The sequence below is a fragment of the Hypanus sabinus genome, chromosome 16 (assembly GCF_030144855.1).
Source record: "Hypanus sabinus isolate sHypSab1 chromosome 16, sHypSab1.hap1, whole genome shotgun sequence".
Lineage (NCBI taxonomy): Eukaryota > Metazoa > Chordata > Chondrichthyes > Myliobatiformes > Dasyatidae > Hypanus > Hypanus sabinus.
In genome coordinates, this window is record NC_082721.1 from 21,815,332 (window position 1) to 21,835,528 (window position 20,197).

The 20,197-nt window shown below is 41.7% G+C and overlaps 1 protein-coding gene across 1 annotated transcript in view; it reads right to left on the reverse strand.

Moving 5' to 3' along the window:
* The window catches only part of LOC132406058 (CUGBP Elav-like family member 4), a 568,100-nt gene that overhangs the window by 11,131 nt on the left and 536,772 nt on the right, over positions 1-20,197 (reverse strand). Inside the window, exons 7-10 of the mRNA XM_059991245.1 lie at positions 9,363-9,510; positions 8,380-8,529; positions 7,413-7,475; positions 3,714-3,791 (exon numbers count right to left, since the gene is read on the reverse strand). Coding sequence (XP_059847228.1) covers positions 3,714-3,791; positions 7,413-7,475; positions 8,380-8,529; positions 9,363-9,510 — 439 coding nt within the window. The remainder of the gene's footprint in view (positions 1-3,713; positions 3,792-7,412; positions 7,476-8,379; positions 8,530-9,362; positions 9,511-20,197) is intronic.

Consider the following 20,197-nt stretch of genomic DNA (forward strand, 5'->3'; position numbering starts at 1 on the left):
AATATTTGACAGCACAGATGAGATAGTATTCAAGCAAATAACAGAAAACAGTCTCATATCATGGACTTAAAGGAAAGTTAAGGGAGCAGCCTGCAAGAGGACCACAACCCTATTGTAGAGTTCGGAGGCTTGCGTGCTTCAGTGACCCCGAGAGCTATGTTGGCTTGAGTCAAAGCTCTATGCATTGGCTTCTGGGAGGGTCACCCATGCCAAACAGGTCAAAGGGTAGAGGCCAGACTAAGAGTGGTCCACTGGTCCTCCAGGTTCACGGGTTCAGCTCAGGGCTAACACTGACCGGTAAAACAAAATTGTTACAGAAATTGCGATGAATGCTCCTTCTACATTTGAGTGAGATGGTATTCCAAAGTCTCCACCTGGGCCTTGCATGACTGACAGTAGTGAAAACTGAGAGGAAGCTGCTGACATGATGAAGGAAGCCCTGAACACCGCCAGAGACGGAGGACCTTCACTGTTGCCCTAAACGCCAGTAGTGTAATGAGCACTCGGCTGGAGAGGGACTAGGCAGAGGGGCTTCAGTGGGGGAAATAGGAAGGTACAGGGTTCAGCTCGACTAGGAGAGCTGACATGCAAAGAACGAACTTCAGATACAGGATTAACGTATGGGCTTCGAAGGGGCGGCGGGGGGAGTTCTTGGTGTCACTTCAGCATGGGGTGGGGTACCAGAGAGGTGAGTGCCAGGGAGTGGGTGATGAACTGTATCAGATTAATTGTGAGAGTGTGTCAGTGAGCGTGCGGCCAATTGATCATGCAGTGTACCGATTGACGTCATACGCGTGGAGGGCTTTGTCTTCCTGCGAGGGCTTTCGAGCGCACACGTTTTCATCTCGGCAGACTTGGTTCGTAGCTCTCGCACTGTAAGCTGCCCAGCGTGTACAGTGGCCAACTTGACTTACTAAGAACATTTAATCCTACTGCACCATTGCCGTTCTTGCTCTGCGCATACATAACAAGTTAGGGTACTGGATGGAAGTTTTTCCGGTGAAGATGTTTTGGATGAGTTTCACTGAGCATTTCAGTGGGGAAGTTAGGTACCAGAGGGAGGGTTCAGTAATGGAGGGATGGGTTTCAGTGGGATGGTGAGGGATGGTTCAGTAAAGGGCTTCGGGATGGGTTTAGGCACCAGAGGGATGGGTTCAGTTATGGAGTCCTGGCTTCATTGAAGGAGTACTGATACCAGAGGGATGGGGTTCACTGAGGGAATTAGTACATTAGAGGGGCTTTCACTGGGGAGTAAGACCACTCCTGGGTTGAGCTTTACTTGGTTATTAAAATTTCTTCAACATTCACAATCATGTTATCAGGAAAAAATACTAAGCAAAGGATGCGCGTAAGATACCTGACCAAAAGCTTGGGGGAGGAATCGGTTTTCAGAAAATATCTCAGAGGGTAAGAGCAAGGCACAGGTGGAGGCATAGGGAGGTACAGAGAGATATATAAAGATCTTGAAAGGCAAAAGTATGATTGTCATTTGAGGAGCTGTTAAAACCAGGCATATGGAAGTTTGTATTTTAGTGAAATGGTTTTAAATGCATTGAATCTCGTATGTCAAAAGAACATCTCTCTCATTTCGCATTCCACCACATCCTAAACACCTCACGCACTTCGGGTTATTGTGCCAAACATTTATCACCAATTTTTCATAAAACTGAAGTTGACTGGTAGAGATAGCGTCCTCCTCTCTGAGGGAATGAGTTTGACTCTGGTTCTGACGGTGCTGGTAAATATGGCATATTGGATCGGTCCTTTACACTTTCTGTGTGATTGTGCTGAACCATCAGGACACAGAGGAATGAATTAAGTCAACTGTATTGTCTCAATCCAATTGAAGCAAAAATCCAAAGAACTCAAACTACAGTGATAACCCATCAAGGAAGTTCAAGCAAATATTGAGCAAACTCAAGACTTCAGCAGACAAGGCACCAGGTGGAACCTTGTCAAAGGCCTTACTGAAGTCCATTTAGGACCCCTAAAGTTCTACTGTTTAGTTAGACTCAAATCTTGATGCACAAAAAAACTCCATTGATCCCATTCTTCCAGATTTCTGCCCGCCTCCAATGCCCTCAATTTTGCATGTGAAGGTTACCCCAGTTTCCCTCCTGCCTGGTGCAGCATTAACTTGTGAAACTCAACCTTTCCAAGGCACCAAACCTTCCATGGATATATCCACCTTCCTTGCCTTAAGAAATTGAGCGTAAGCTTTTGGGGAGAGGGAATGCCTTACTTAAAACTTTCTGCCTTTCTTAGCCCTCTGTCCTCCTTTCCTCCCCTCCTCTTGCCCAACTATGCCTCAATGGCAGAGCAACTAAATGTGTTTGGCAGCAGTATTGTGATTCACAGTGACAGGCGACAGGAATGTTTCACCTACCCCTTCAGGAGGCCTTGTCTGATGTGAGACCAGTTGAAGGCACGTGTGGTAAGTCTTTATATTTTGAGCCCTTGGACCACATCTGCATTTTACTGTATGTTTTGATGTACATGTGATAAATACTGTAACTCTGAATCTGATTTTGGCCCAGAACACTCCCGTGAAAAGTCAAGTTGCTAAATAATTTGTAAACTAGATTTCACTGCTACAGCTCCCTCAGAGGAACTAATCTCTCCAGTTCCTGAACTTTATCACTGAATCCCATCCCTCCTGCGCTCTGAGCTTCTGTACCCAAGCCATTTGACCCACCTTCCCGTTGCTCATTCATCCCCTTTCTCAGGCCCAGATTTTATTACCCACCCAAGAGAAAATGATGACAAATCACATGTTTGGAACCATTCCAATCTCTCTGCAGATGGCCTTCCCATTGCGCTGTTGTGGAGAATGTTCTAAAGATGAGCTTTAGTTGTCAATATACATCATAGGGTGGCAGGGTGGAGATATGACTACCAAAAGAGGTGTAAGGCATTGCTTCCATCCACTAGGTTGCAGAGCACTCTTGGTTGGGCAAGGTGCAGCACCTGCTCACGTCAGGGTCACGTGAAACCATAGAAGCAGGTGGCGGACGGTCGTATGAGCAGCCGGTGCAGATCACGTCACCAGGCATACAATCTCTGAAGAGTATTGATAATGGCTGGGGTCATCTGTCTTGTAAAGACACCGCCCGGAAGAAGGCAATGGGAAACTACTGCTATAGAAAAGTTTGCCAAGGACCACCATGGTCATGGAAAGACCACAATCGCCGACGTCATCTGACTACATCGAAATACACAGTGAAGTGCGTTGTTTGTGTCAATCACCAATGCAGTCCGAGGATATGCTGGGGGCAGCCTGCACTGTTGCTATGTTTCTGGCACTGATATAGCATGCCCGCAACTATCTAACCCTAATTCTAACCATACATCTTTGGGATGTAGGAGGAAACCAAAGCACCTGGAAGAAACCCACGCGGTTACAGGGAGAACAAAGAAACTCCTTACAGCGCAAATTGAATCCCGGTTGTGATTGTTTGCATCGTAAAGCATTGTGTTAACCGCCACCATGACTCACCAGGGCTTGGGCACAGCAGTAATGAAGACACAGCGAGGTAGGTTTGAGTCAGGATGGCACGGCAATTGGAGGGCAACCTACAGTGTTGCCAGGTACCAGGGGCCCTCGCCAGACTTGGTGGCAGCGGCCACACATTTAGGAAATGCCGAGCCGGTGCCGAAGAAGGCAAGTTCCGGGGAAGGAGTTGTGACTATGGACATTTGTAGATATAACTCACCTTCTCTTTGCTGTGTTACGACAGGCGGTGGCTGAGGAAACGCTTGGCTGATCTGGGCAATCGCTGTCGGATACATGGCTGCCCATAAAATCACAAGAGAATGAAATTGTCAATTAGGTCATTAGATCTCAGACTGTGATTGGTTCATTCATGTTTATCCCCCAACAGCCATTACCTTACCATTCAGAGATATGGCCAAAAGACATTCAAAGCAGAACTTTAGAACCTTATCCCTGTGGGAAGACATACCATAAAAGCTGAAGTCCATTGTAGTCATTTCTGTATTAGACTGTGACTAACTTTGTACATTAACAGCGTCCGGTGTACTGTATAGATGGACTCAAGCCCATATGACTAGAAAGTGGCCAAAATTTAATACCTCAGCATGCAATTAGTGATTCAAGTGCTCTGTTACAAACAAGATGTAATAAAAGACAGAGAGAGAGAGACATGGAAACATTTTTGCTAGGAGTACCCGTGTGTTTTCTTCTCTGACTCCCAGTGCTAAATAAAGTTATAAGCAGTGTACCAAAATGTCTCTTCTTGAGTTCTAGAGCTTTGGAAATGTTAAAGAATCCAGGATTGTCCAGTTAAAATCTATTAAAGAGCAGAAAAATGATCTAGTGCTTTCCTGCATCTATGAAGAATAAACTCTTCTCCGGCTTTTAGCCAGGTACAGGTATTGATTTTAACCGACTTTTTGATGACAAACTCCACTCACTCTAAGTAAGAACTGGAATTCGATTGTAAACAAAATTGGACCATGGAATCCTGATCGGATGAGAACTAACCAATCAGGAGGGATGGAAGACGGAGGTATATATACCACCAGACTAGACATGCCCAGGCATCATCCCTGATAAAGGTGGCAAAGTTTTACCACCGAAATGTCAGTTTTGATACCATTTGATACCAAAATTGATACCAGTACCCAGCTGAAAGCCAGAGTAGAGTTTATTTTTTTTTAAATTAAGGAGCACTTCAACTATCCAAGTAAAGCTTCTACAATCAAAACTCCAACGTGTGTTTAATGGTAGCTTTGTTAGGGCATTAAAGGGCATTTCAGTAATGCAGTTATTTCAACAAACAACTAAGGAGATGCTGAGACACATCATTAGTGATGTAACCTGGGGTCATCAGGTGTTTTGGGTCTTTCAACATCAGACACTCTTACCCAAGTGATCCAGGCAGGGTTGATCAGGCCCTGGGTTTGTGTCCTAGTAGCTATGGTCCCCAGGTCACACCTCTTGATCCTTAGCCATCTGGAGGCACATTTAGTGGTCTCTGAGATGGTCTCGATCAGTCCCAGTGAAGTTGGGAAAGCAAGTGGTTGAGGGTTGTCTAATTTGTGTTTTCCCGCTGGAAACGTAACCCCACTTTAAATATACAGTTCTGTTGTGATAGTCTTGTCACTTAAAGTGAAGCCTCATAGTAAATGTAATCATCTTATCAATATTAAAATTGTATTTTATCAAATGTCAATTTTGTCAGAAAATACTATCTGAAAGTTGACCCAGATACCAGCCAGAAAAGAGCGGGTCCAAGCTGAAATGCTACTTTCTCCAAAAAGGATTAAGGTTGGGGGGGGGGAGATCAAAGACAAATTTGCAATTATGATATTAGCCATTGGAGTTTGACCATATAAATGACAAACCTCGGCCTTGAAGGGTTTCTGAAGTTACGGAAAGATGACCTAGTCAGTCACCAGAGGTTGTGCCTCATCACATCATCAGTAAATTATGGTGTATTTCAACTTGCAGTAGACTTTCAATTAGATACCACACAATGAAATTAGAGTACAAGGGATTGTGCATAATATTCTTTCACGGATTGAAAATGGGTTAATGGATTGAAATGAATAGAAGGATAAGTTTCCATTTGGGAGGCTATGACGAGTGGGATGCTGTTGGGATAGCTCTGGGACCTGAACCATTCACAATCTATGTCATTGAGATAAGAAAGCACAGTATATTTGAGTTTGCCAATGATACAAACTCATTGTATCACTGAGTTTCATTGGAGGAGGATGCAAGACAGTCTCAGTGATTGGGTAAGAATGTAACGAATGAAACCCAACATGGAATAATTTGAGATTATTGATTCTGGCAAATGTATGGAAAATGCTGGAAACACACAGCAGGCCAGTTACCATCTGTGGAGGGAATTGTGTTGCTCTTCTCTGTGCCTTATGGTGCATTGGACAGAAACCCTGCCATTTCTTTAGTAGTTTGTCTTTCTTTTTTTTTAATGAGGCCAAGTTGCTAGTTTGATGCTCAACCCAGCACGTATGGAAAGTGTGCAAGGAGCCGGCTGGATTCGAATCTGGGACAACTCACCTCGAAGTCTGGTGCAGATGCCACTATACCACAGGCAGGCTCATGGAAAGATTTGGGAAGGAGAAATAAGTGTGGGGAGTGTGGGAGAAGGTGGAATGTCTCTGACAGGCATGGGGATGTAGGCATGTAGGCATGGGGATATCCTACAAACAAGCTTACCTGGTTATTGAGTAAATGACAGTAGTGAAAGAATGAAAGAAAATAGGAATTTTAAAATATAGTGAAGGGAGACATGCCTAGCAGCTCAGGCTGAGCACATCCGCCACTCCCAAAGTAAAGGCTAGTTCATGAACAGGGAAGACTTAGAGGCAAATACTTGCGAAGGAGACGAGCCCAGGAAGACACCTTGACTAGCATGGATGATTTGGGCTGAAGGACCTGTTTCTGTGCCATATAACTGTATGACTATGATTTTAAAAAATGGAGAAAGAAACAAGTTGAGTCAATATCACAGATGAACGACTGACACAGACAGAAAAATCAAGAGTCCACTTCAAGAATCTGAAGGAGTGCAACCTGAGGCTCACTAAAATGTCTCCTGGGATTTGTGTGTGTGTGTGTGTGTGTGTGTGGGTGGAGAGATAGAGCAGATGGGGCCAGCACAAAATGTAAGATGATCTAATTGAAATGTATTAAATTCTTATGCAGCTTGCCATGACGGTGGTGGAGTAATCACTGGGGAGATTGGAAGTAAATGTCACCATCTCAAAAAAAAAGGAACTGGCCATTCAGGTCTAGAATAAGAAGAGATTTCTTCATCTAGAATGTAGAGGATCTTTCTGTTTAACAGACCTCAAAGCAAAAGATTGAATACTTGGTGAATTTTGTGGAGGAAAATGGTACTGAGGTAAAAGGTTAGTTGTGAACTTACTCAATGGTCAAACAGTTTTGAGGTGCCAAATGGCCAAATCTTGTCTTCGTTTCTTATGTGCTTTTCTTAAAACTGAATTTCTCAAAAAAGTCAGTGTGTGTTATTGGTGTAATTCCTACGGTAATGTCTAAGGTCCTTAGGGACCTTCCTCATTCTATCTATATTTTGTAACAAACCACCATTGTCTATTTCAAGGTACATGCACCTTTGGAAGTCAAACTTTTTTTTACAGCTAGGTTACTCTCACTTTTCCACTACATTAAATCATTCAGATCTGATGAACAGCAGTAGATTTAAAAATATCTCAGAAACAGAATTTAAATGTCAAGTATTCCTACCTGCTTTGCAATTTGGCTGTTTTCTGAATGCTCATGCATTGATTAACAGTATCTCTTGTGTATTCAAGATTCCATGTCTCTTGTAGGCAAACAACATTACAAAAGCAGAGCAGGTTTACAGAAAGGCATTGAAAAAGAAATAATTTGAAAATACCTGTGTATTGTTGCACCCCGGTGAAAGCCTGCTGCAAGGCATCAGCTGCAGAAGGGCTTTGAGCTAAAGAGAGATGGGGAGGATGGAAAGAAGTCAGGAGAAAGGAGAGATGGAGGTAAGGTGGGAAAGATTATTGATGTCAGGATGATAAGCAGAAGCGAAAGGGAGAAGGTGAAGTGTGAGAAGTTGAGAGACAGGAATAACTTACAAGGAATGAAAGACAGCAGTGTTAGAGAGACAGAAGCAATGAAGCAAGAGTGGGAGACAGAGGGGATAGAGAGTAGGTGAGAGATGAGGGCAATGCAGAGGAGACGGCAAGAGAGGAGAGAGGACAGCAAGTTAGATTGAAGAAAATGGTCATGGAAGTGTAATAAAAGGAACAAATAAAAATAAGTAAGAAATAATGAAGAAAGGATAGATATTAGAGAAAGAATATTGATATAAGTGATAGGATGAAAAGAGAAAAGGAGCAGAACAATAATTGAATTAAAAACAAGAACGACAGAGGAAGAACAATGGAGAAAGAATGAGAAGGAAATTTTAAACCAATAGAAAGCAAAATAAGTTATCAATTTTGACAGAAGACATTTGAGGAAGACAGAAACACCAGTAAAATGGTGAATATGTCAAGCAAGTGTAAGGAAGGGAAATCATTGGAAAGAAGGGGAGGGAATGAAATATAAATTGAAGAGGAAGGGAAAGAAATTGGAGGGAAAAGATAAAGAAACAAGTTAGTGTATGAACCCGACTCTAACACTGAATCACCTACCATCAATAGTGTTTTGACATACTCAATTAATGAAGACATTACAACTTTTTCATTGACATATCTGGTATTATAAATTCACTTTTAGGTTATGCTACACAGCTGCTAGATGCATTTATACCATGTGGTACCACAGAGAGGTGTTACATTACTACAAGAACGAGGTCAGAAAGGAGGGATTTGCAGTGTAGATTGCAATACCTGGGTACGGGTGAATTCCATTGGTGTAGACGGCCTCCACCGCAGGGTGTCCATTGGGCTGGGCAGATAGTCCAGTGTAGCCATTTACCCCAATCGGAGACACAATACTAGGCACAGCAGGAGCTGCAATTCCTGGAGGAGAGGACAACCCTGTAAGGTACAAAATGTGTGAAAACTCCATGGAGTTAAATCAACACTATCCTCCAACTCTCATCTCTAATTGGCAAACTCCTGAGAAATTAAGGCACATCATCTTCCATCACCAACCACTTTGCTTGTTAAAACATCCTGTCTTAGCCAACTCCCACAATCTCTAACCTAAATGCTCAAACAAAATGAGACAAGAACACATAATCCCTTTTAATTGTCCCATGTGATTTCAGTTCCCGGCTTTGTTGTACAGGTTTTTATGTCCACAGCCTTCAATCACAGAACTAGCCAACAGAAGAGAGCCAACATCCAGAGGAACTTTGCCCCACTGACCCTGCTCAAGTTGCCCTTCTTCAGTATAATTGATGTCGCTCACCATTTGGTTGGCATCCTGAAACAATCAATATGCTTGTCAGAGTATCTTCACCACAAGGATTAGGCCTGTTGGCAAAGACAGTGGTTCACCGCCATCATTAAAGTCCCCAAGGGTTGGGTAATAAATGCTAGCCTTCCCAGTGGTATCCACAACCCAAGACCATAAGGGATGGGAGCACAGTTAGGGCATTTGGCCTACCAAGTCTGCTCTGCCATTCCATCATGGTAAAACCCCACTAAGCTGCCATGATTCTTTCCAAGACCATTGGCTCGGATGTCCAGTGTCCAGTTAAAATACTTCTGTTTTGTTCCTGTGCCATGATGGAATGTCAGAATGCCACCGTGAGCCAAATGGCATATTTCTGCTCTGATACCTTACGGAAGCTGGCTGCCTTCAACTGGTTTCTCGGCTCTTCCTTCCATGTTCAACCGGAGTGGGCGAAGGAGAGAGGCCTCACCTGATGTGGGTGTCAGAGGTGCCGCTGCCAGTCCATTCAGGTTGATGGCTGCCATGTGGTGCATCTGTGCCGCTGGAAAGGCAGCGGTTGGGTTTAAGTATCCGGTGTGCGTGCTGGCCGCCATGATGGCTGCTTGTTGCTGCATCAGCTGCGCAGGCAAAAGGAATGCACAAGTTAATCAGACGTCTCCTCCAGGCTGACCTTCACTGGAATCAAACCACGTGCAGAACCACGGCACGAGACCGCCCCAGCCGCTGCAGCGGAGCTGCGGTCTGAATCAGTCCCCAGATTAGTCCCAGCACCTCGCTTCTTCACACTGGTATTTAACCTGCCTTTACACAGTTATTTTTCAGTTTGTAAAGTCCAAAAACAGTATTTATACAAGGGGTATGACGTTGCAGCTCAGCTGAAGATTTAGAAGATATTTGCCAATCTACATGCGCATGCACGCACACACACACACACACACACACACACACACACACACACACACACACACACACACACACACACACACACACACACACACACACACACACACACACACACACACACACACACACACAGTGTCCCAGAATTCAATTTAACAATAGTTCATCATCAAAACCTTTCAGGCCCAACTTTATTTCTGACCCATTGCTCGCCCTCCCACTTTGCCTGACACCATAACTCCTCCCTGTTTTCCTCCAATCTAGGCCTTCTTTTTCACTTTCTTTTCCTCAGTCCCATCGTCCCCTTATTGAATGGGAGTTCTTGATCTGAGACATGAACTCTACTCTAATACCTGTCCCCTTTCCAAACCAGAGTAATGTTCTCACTTACTGCTGCCCCTTCCTTCCAGCTCCTCTTCAGAGAGTGGTCAGAGCCGTAGAGCTCTGGAGATAATACAGCCTTGCTCCATCACTATCACCTTGTACTGAGGCTGCTGAGTATTTATTCACATAACCCTAACTCTCTCACACACCTACAGCCTTTCCAGCATCACAACAGCAGCTATTTTCCTGCTGTACAGTGGGTTAGGGAATTTGATCCTGGTTGGAAAATAAAGGACTCACAACACAATAGCAGCTATCATAAGCTCAGGACGTCCCAAGGTCTATAGTCAATACTACAGTCAATTCTGGAATTAAATCCTGCTGTAACATAGGAAACATGACAGGTAATCTGTGCACAGGAAGATCCCACAAGCAAAAACGTGCCAATGACTAGATCATCATTCCAAAGTTGCAAGCTGAGCAATAAATGCTCCCCAGAACATTGCCGATAAGCTCTCATGTACCTCCTCATCTTAACTGAATCACAACACTTTCCCCAGGAAGCAGAATTAACTTTTCAAAACCACTGACTTTTTGGCAGAGGCACATTCACATGAAGGGTCCTTGACCTGAAATGTTAACCCTAATTCCTGGTTTTGCTTTCTACAGATGCTGCCTAAACTATGAAGCTTCTAGCTTCTCCTGTTTTTATTTCAGATTTCTAGCATCTGTAAGTTTTTGATTTTCATGTGATGTAAATGCATCTTAATGACAATTACATTGGTTTTGGGCTTCAGAACTGGCCCATTGCTTCATATATCCTTACCTTTGTGATTTATGTTACACAGACATTGAATCCACCCAAATGATAGACTGAGCCTCACCTTTGAGGACCTTAAGATTTCATTAGGCAGTAACCGTCACTCTTCTTGTTGAAATTATTGGTCAGTGACATTTGAAAATCACAGTACACCCACATAAGAAAGCTGTGGATATTCATATTGATGTTGGGGTTTACGCCTATCCTTAAATGCCCATGAATAGTGTAGCTTGATTGGCAATTTGATCAACAATTCAGAGTCGACTGTTATGATTTGTAACTTCAAATCCTAAAATTAATTAAAAGCAAAAATGCAGAGCTGGGAGTGCAAGTCTAACTTTGTTTTTACTTTCAGTGAGACATAGTGGCGTGATAACGTTTGCCATTTACATACTTTTACATATAACCTGTAATGTAAAACTTAAACAAAGAATGCTTAATCAAACAATATATTTTCAATATTACTGAAATAATAAGTACATATGAACCATACTACTGTAGGTCTGGCTTCAATATGGACTGGAATGAAACACCCCAAGACAAAAGAACAGGACAACATTTTGCCTCTTGAACATGCCTTGCCTTTGAACATAAGAATGGCTGATCTTCCACCTCTACACCAATCTATTCTATCTCCATATATTTTGTTTCCTCTAAGAAACTTAATGATCTTATTTCTGAATGCATTAATTTATCATCTGCAACAGAGAATTCCAATGGTTTACCTGTCTTTGATGAAGAAATTTTTCTTGTTTCAGTTCAAAATGGCCCAGCGTTTACTATGGTAACACACACAAAGTGCTGAAGGAACTCAGCAAGCCAGGCAGCATCTACAGAAAGAGTATAGTTGACGTTTCGGGCTGAGACCCTTCAGCAGGTCTCTGGTTCTTGACTTGTCAACTGGGAGAAACATCATTGCTGATTTTATGATCCTGATTCCTCTTCAAAAATTTGCTTGTTTCATAGGGTCACTTCTCATTCTTCCGAATTCTAAGTAACTTACTCTATCCCTCCTCATGTGACCAACATGCCATCCTTCAAACCTTTTTGGTGAAGCCTTTGCTACATTCCCTCTATTATAGCTCCTCTTATAAGCAAATAAGTCAAAGTTGTACATGATAAGACCACATCTTAAAATTTACTTGACACTTCAGATGTGGTCTCACCAAGGCCCTTGTAATTGTACTGAGAGTTAATTATTCTTATACTCAAATACTCTAAAAATAAGAGTGCAAAATATTACTTGTGGTGGAGGTGGATACAATAGGAACATTTAAGAAACATTTAGACAAACATCTGAACAGCAGGGAATAGAGGAATATACTGTAGATGATGTGCTGGGAGATGGAATTATCTGAATTGGTATCACAGTTGGCACAGACATGGGTCAACTGAAAGCCTATTTTTATGCTGCACTGTTCTGTATTCTACGTCCTATATCAATGCATTCTTAGCTACTTGTTACATGTTAACTTTCAGTGACTTGTGTACAAGGACTTTCAGATCTCTTTGAACATAGACACTTCTCAACCTTCCCATCTGGTTAAAGTTGACAGATTTCTTTCACAGAAGGACATGAAAGAACTAACACTCCACTGAAGGATTGAGACAGGACTGCAGCATTGGGTGTGCCTTCTTTTAACTGAGATATAAGACCTCCAGGGACAGACAGCAAAAAAAAAATCCCACAACATTTTGACGAGGAATTGAAGAGCTACTCATGGTGACCTGATTAACATTTATCACTCAAACAACATCACGCAAACATCTGGTTGTTAACCACTATTTGGGGGAACTTGCTGTGCAAAAAAATTGATGAGCTTATTTTATCACAGCAGTGACTACTTTTGGAAAACATTGCATTGACTGTAAAGCATTTTGAAACACATTAAAAAGATCCCAAACTGTCCATGACAACTTGAACCAATTAGACTTTTAATGACAATCCGATAGCTTCAGGCCACCATTTTGAATACTAGTCATTACCAAATTTCATACTTTTTTAATTAATTGAAAGTATTTACCCCCATTGCCAAGGTAGGATTTGAACTCCCTTGGTAGGATTAAATCCAGATCACAGGAAACTTGGAAACTGACCTTAGATATTAACCAGTCTCCTGCCACACCCCACCCTCATTCCCTACACCCTCTCATCCTAAATGATACACAAGTAAGAAGGGCAGTGGAATTGGAGGAAGGAGATCAGAAATTAGAGGAAGAATCGGCCAAGGAATGAAAAAGTAAGACCACTAGGAATAAAAACAGGTGTTAGCAATTTTGGCCCGTGTATCTGCTCTACCATTCAACGAAATCACAGTTGATCTACCTCAGCCTACTTTTCTGTACTAAAGTATCTCACACAAAATGGTGGAGGAACTCAGCAGGTCAGGCAGCATCCATGGAGAAGAATAAAGAGTCTCCATTTCGGGCTGAGACCATCCAGGATCTCAGCCCTTAACGATGACTCTTGATTCCTTTCATATCTAGATAGCTATTGATTACTAACTTAATACTCAAAGACTAAACCTTTAAAGAGCATTAGGGAGCAAATTCCATAGATTCACTGCCATCCAGATGATGAAATTTCCCTCTATCTCAGTTTTGAATGGCTGATTCCTTATTTTGACTTAAGGACCCCTACCACACAGAACATGTCCTCTACTCATTGTTATCATCAGGAAGGAGGTACAGAAGCCTGAAGGCACACACTCAGCGATTCAGGAACAGCTTCTTCGCCTCTGCCATCTGATTTCTAAATGCACATTGAACCCATGAACACTACCTCACTACTTTCTTATTTGTTTTTTTTGCACTACTTATTTAACTTAACTAGTTAATAGACAAATATATACTTAATGTATTACAGATTTTTCTCTATATTTATTTATCATATATTTCATTGTATTGCTGCCATAAAGTTAACAAATTTCAATACATATGTGGGTGATATTAAATCTGATTCTGATTCTGCTCTATATGCAGGGAAGTAGCAACTTCACATTTACCCTGTCAGGCTTTTCAAACCATATACCATCTCAAGCAGTTTAAAGCAGACAAGTTAGGAAAACAGGACGCTGATTTGACAAAAAGCATTGATGTGGGAAAGGACGTAGCTGAGAGATCTGGACAGATTCAAGACCCAACATATTCAACCGCACACAGGGCTAATTAATAAAACCATTTCTACACCAGTATAGTATTCCTATTTGCTACTGCCCAATGCATAAAGCCCCTCTGTTGAACATTGTTCTTTTACCTGGGTTAGGAGCTATCTGGCCCTCTGGACAGTACGCTTCTGCGCCACTGGCAGGTATGGCCAGGGAACACAGCAGCAGGGAGAAAGGTCAGACCCACACCTTGAACTTCGGTTGCCAAGGTACAAGGGAATGAGGCTCAAGTTAACAGCCGCAGTGCTAGTGCTAATTTTCATAATTCTACAAAAGAAGTCTAAAAATAACTTTGAGTGATTAAATGTTAAGAATGTCATGGAAACATAAAAATCTTACAGAACTTGACAGGCAGGCATAGGGATGATGTGTCCTGGATTTCTTTTTGTGCAAAACTATCCCTGAGGGTAAAGGATCAACCATTGAGGATGAGATTTCTTCATGCTGAGGTGAGTGAACCTTTGAAATTCTCTGCTAAGAAGTAACTAGAGTTTCAGTTGAATAGCATGTTGATAGAGTCTTGGACACTAAGGCGAAACACGGAAGCACTGAGATCTGGCAGAGCATTCACCAGGTGCTAAGATACTGTAGCCAGTCCTCTACCTTATTTTCCTCTTTTATGGAAGGAAAATCTTTTGAGGATAATGCTAATGTCACAGAAGCATTAAAATATTGTACACAAAGGGAAATCTTTCATATCGTCATTCCTATGCTGGTTGGGAATAATCTTATTGAGACATATCAGCTATTAAAAGTGTAGGAAATAGTGAGTTGAACAACTCATAAAGAAATGATTTTAGTATGAATATTCAGAAACTTCTCTTCCTACAAGCAGCACTCAATAAGGCAACAATTTTCTAGAGCAGAGGTTCCCAACCCAGGAAACGCAGACCCCTCGGTTAATGGGAGGGGTCCATAGCATAGAAAGGGTTGAGAAGCCCTGTTCTAGAGGGACTCAGCAGGTAGGACAAAATCCACAGCATATTGTTGCTATTCCAGATTATAGCATTTGCACTCTCTTGTGTTTCAGGATTGTAAACAATATAAGCAACAAGAGACTGCTGGGTGATAGAATTGAGCAGGGTGGAGAGTGACGGGTGAAGGGTGGGGGATTAAAACTTTGCTGAATTGGTCCTTCAGGTAGTCAACATGGCATTTCTCATTCAGGGCTGATGAAATCTCCACCCAAGTTGCAGATGGGCATTGATAAAGATTGGGAACACTCCCAGAATATATCCTTTCTCTAGATATTGACGTAACAAATGAACAATATATACTACAACCTTGCATTTCTTTGTCATAAAACACACCTGTTTGTAATAATTGTTTTTCTTTGTTTTTAGTTGCCTTTTCCCACCATAAGCTATCCTAATTTTTTTGATGAAATATAGTTGATGTTTCGGACTGAGACTTTTTTCCATAGATGCTGCCTAACCTGCTGAGTTTCTCCAGCATTTTGTGTGTGTTGCTTTTGATTTCCAGAATCTGCAGGTTTCTTCATGTTTGTGCCAATTTACATCCACCTGGGAAAGGGTAAGGGACCTATCCAGAGTTGGCCTTGAACCCTTAAACTTCTGACTAAGAGCCAAAGTATACTCAAATGACCAAAATAAAATCTCACACACACCAGAGGTCATTCAGTTCATCCTGCCCGTACTAGTTCTTTGGCTGATTCATTCCCTGATCTAATCTCCAAAAAAGTCTTCACTGTATAGCAATGGTTCATTAGTTTCATTTAAGAAATCCATTGCCTCTCAGTGCATTTCATTTTGAAATACTGCTTCTTGTGACAACCTTACATTTTGAAATACCCTAGGTAAAAATTAGATTTAAATCCAATGCCCCCAGCCACATGCATCTGTTCACATCACACATAATTGATGCCAGTGCAGCTCCTACACAGATGGTTGGCAGATAGCATTATTATTGGCAGGATCCAGCCAATGTAAAGCGGGAAGCTTTGCCCAGATTCCAACAGAAACACAATCTAACTGTTTCATGGTGTTTGGCTTTTTTGTGATAGGCTGAACTTGTTCTGTTTTTTTTTTACAAAGGATCTTACTTCCAAGTGCTTTTCAAATATTTCCCACTATTATATATAACACTGGATTTGTCAAGGCTTGTTAGGTAGTGGCTGGCTGGAGTGTACACTGCTTTTGAATAATGGCTTCATGACAATGGTGAAAGGCCCTTTTTTAACTATCCACTCCATTTTCAAATCCCTTGATCTCAAAGGCACTCTGCACTCAAGCTCTGTCCCTGACTGCATGGCACCCACATAGGAATTCCCGCACACTAAATGGCACAGTTTTGAATTCACATCAGCAACAATCCCATGAGCCAGATGTCCACTTCAATGCAATATCTTCGCTTCCTTGCTGAAGGTTTAAATAGTTTTCTTTAAGTATTCAAGTAATTGCAATTGACCAATAATCTCTTGTGACGTTGTGTTCCCCATTCTAATAATGCTTTCTCTGGGAAAAAAAAACATACTTTCTAATTAGTATCTTCTGGAGCACTAATTTGGGATTTCTACAAATAGCCAATTTTTGTTTGTGCTTTGTTCTCTTTTTACTTAGTCATCAGTCAGTGGAAATAATTACGCATCGACTTTCGGGCAAATAAAGTCTGGGTGGTTTAGAGCCAGTTATACAGATGGAGCAGTCTCTATGGCCCAACTCATCCCTGCTGACTAGTGTATCTTCCTGAGCTGAGTCCCATTTGCCTGAATTTGGCTCATATCCCACTAAACATTTTCTACTATCGAATCTGACCAATTGTCTTTCAAACATTGTAATTGTACCTGCCTCTGCAACATCCTCTGGCATCTCATTCCATATATTTGCTATCCTGGTGTAAAATTCATTCCCCTCAGGTTCCCTTTAAACTTGTGCCCTCGAGTTTTGGACATCCCTACTCTAGGGGAAAAATTTGTGACCTTATCTGTGCATAGCTGGAGAAACATGTTTAAAATACCTACTTCCATCCCTCCACCATTGTGCACCTCAACATCTGTGCCACCACCTCAACCACTGAAACCCTTACACGTTCATTCTCAACTACCACAACGATTCCTACTTTAAAGCGGAGGTCGATAGGTTTTTGATTGGTAAGGATGTCAAAGGTTATGGGAAGAAGGCAGGAGAATAGGGTTCAGAGAGATGATAAACCAGCTGTGATAGAATGGCAGAGCAGATTTGAAGGGCCAAATGACCTAATTCAGTTCCTTCTGCTTATGGGTGCCCTTAGTTGGCCTCCTATCATTAAACTCTCCATAAACTTTGAGCTGGATTCTGCTGCCCAAATTCCCATCTGCACCAATACATAGCCATTTAATTTAAGTACACTCAGTTTGCTGGAGGAACTCTGCAGGCCTGGCAGCATCTATGGAAAAGAGTACAGTCAACATTTCAGGCCGAGACCTTCTCAGCCCGAAATGTTGACTGTACTCTTTTCCATAGATGCTGCCTGGCCTGCTGACTTGCTCCAGCATTTTGTGCCTGTCGCTTGGATTTCCAGCGTCTGCAGATTTTTTCTTGTACATGACTGGATAAGTACACTCAGTGGCCATTTTATTATGTACATCTACTTGTTAATGCAAATATCTAATCAGCCAATCAATGGATAAAACATGCAGGCATTGTCAACAGGCCATGTTAACTTTAAAATGTTTGGGCACGATACATACACATGCTTTAAGATTGTGTTGTGGTATAGTAAAGTCTTCCCCTCTTTCAGTGTTACTGGTTGAAATGGGATAATTACCCTTACATCTGCAGAGAGCTAAGTTGATGTTAACATACTGGATTAGCTTGAGGGGTCAAAGATCATCCTGTAAAAAGCCCTGGAGGGCTGTTGGGAACATCACAAGAAGAATGTTGGGTGGCTTATCTTTTTAGGAATATGGGTTTGTTGTGTTATGACCTACTGTAGTTTTTTTTGATACCCTCACCTTGGTTTTTGTTCCAATGACTTTAGTTGATTGTAGCTTACATGATTTAATAAGGTCCAAGGATTCTATTATGCCTGAGAGTCTGTTGGTTCATCAATGCTTTAAGGAAAATTATTATGATATGTTTACCACTTTTATGGATGGATCATATTTTAACTGGGAGTGTTGGTGTGGCTGTTTTTTTGCCTGAATTACAAGTAATGATTAAAAAAAAGTGGCTTACTACCCACTTATCAGTACAGACAGCAGAGCTGGTTGCCATCCATTTAGACCTACAGTGGGAGGAGGACATTTGATCTTACAAAATTGTAATTTGTTCAGTTTCCTTTTCAGTTTTGATCAGTCTTAAAACAGGTCATTCTAGCAGTAGGCTACTGTTGGAAGCTCATCAAACGTCTTTTCACGTACAAAGTACATGTTTTCTTCTCATGGTCCCTGCACATAGAGGTGCTGAGGGGAATGACCAGATTGATTGTTCAGCTAAAAATCTGTTAAAAGTTCTCTACCTTCGACTTAGCAAATCAGAAGCTAAGGGGGTTGGTAGGGTTAAGAATTAGAGTATTATGCCAAGTCTTCTCGGATAATGAGCATAAAGGGAGACACCTTTACTGAATACATAAAACTGTTGGGTTTATGGGAGAAGGGGTTACAATAAGAAGGGAAGGAATTATTTTGATATGATTTAGGATTGGGCATAATATGCTAAATTACTCCTGTTATCTTACTGGGGAACAACATCCTGGGTTGTGTAGGTTTTGTCATCATTTTGAAGCGATTGAGCATATACTATTACAGGGTGAAGAATATAACGTTAAAAAAAATCAAATGCAGCCTTCATTACAATCTTTGGGGATTGATAGTTATCATTTAAAAAATTAAGTTATGCAACTGACTTTAATTTAATTCATAATATCATCTTTCACTACTTACCATCTATAGATCTTTTGAGGGTAATTTAGCTTTCATTTGAAAAAAACAGTAAGGGTATTTTTCCCCAGTTCTCTACTCCAGTCCATTTGGTGGTAATGCACCATTAAGTTGGACTGCCAACCACCATTACAAGTGAAAAGAAGAAGAACAGGTTCAGTTGTTGTTCAGAGCAAACGTCAGAAAGGGGAAGAAATGTGATCTAATAGCATTTGACCGTGGAATGATTGTTGGTGCCAGATAGGGTGGTTTGAGTGTCTCAGGAATGGCTGATCTCCTGGGATTCTCATGCACAACAGTTTCTAGAGACAACAGAGAATGTTGTGAAAAACAAAAAAAAATCCAAAGAGTGGCAGTTCAGAGAGTGAAAATGTCCTTTAACTAAGAAAGATCAGAGGAGAAACCCAGAAGGTTCAAGCTGACAGGAAGGCAGCAGTAACTGTGCATCACAACAGTGGTGTGCAGAAGAGCATCTCTGAATGGACAACACATCAAGCCTTGAAGTGGGTGGGCTACAGCAGAAGACCATGAACATACACTCACTGGCCACTTTATTAGGTACAGAAGGCTACTCAGTGTATATTAAAGATAAAAGAAAAGTCAAAGAAAAGAAGAACCCATTAGGGAAAACAGGGCCAATCTGTAAGTGAAGCCCATGGCCATAGGTGAGGTCCTGATTGGTGTTTTCATTGGTGTTCACAAAGAATCAATTGGACGTTAAGGCTGGAGAACTCATTGCGAGGGAAGGTGGAATTCTAAAGCAAGTCTCCATAATTAAAGAGGGGGTACTCAATGCCTTCACAGTCTTGATTGTGGATAAGATGTCAGGTGGGATGAGATTTCTCCCAGGCAGAAGGCCAGACAGCATCTAGTGTAACCAGGTGACCATCGAGTATAATTTTTTATTGTTAAAGCGCACTTAGATACTCACCTTGGTAATGCTAAATTAGCTACCTGGGCCTTTAAGAAAAAGCAGTAATGTCATTTTGCCTGGGTGGAGTAGAACGAAGAGTTGCCACGTTCTAGAAAGGACGACGTTCAAATGCTTTTCCCAGGTGTTAGTGAGGGAAAGATTTTCGCAGGTAAAATTGATCAATGCTGGAATAGCATGATTGTGAAGCTCCTTAATCGGCCTACTAGCGTGAGTGAGAAAAACTCATTTCAAGGTCCAGCCTATATGTACTTGGAAGTTAAGCACGTGTGTGCCAAATAAT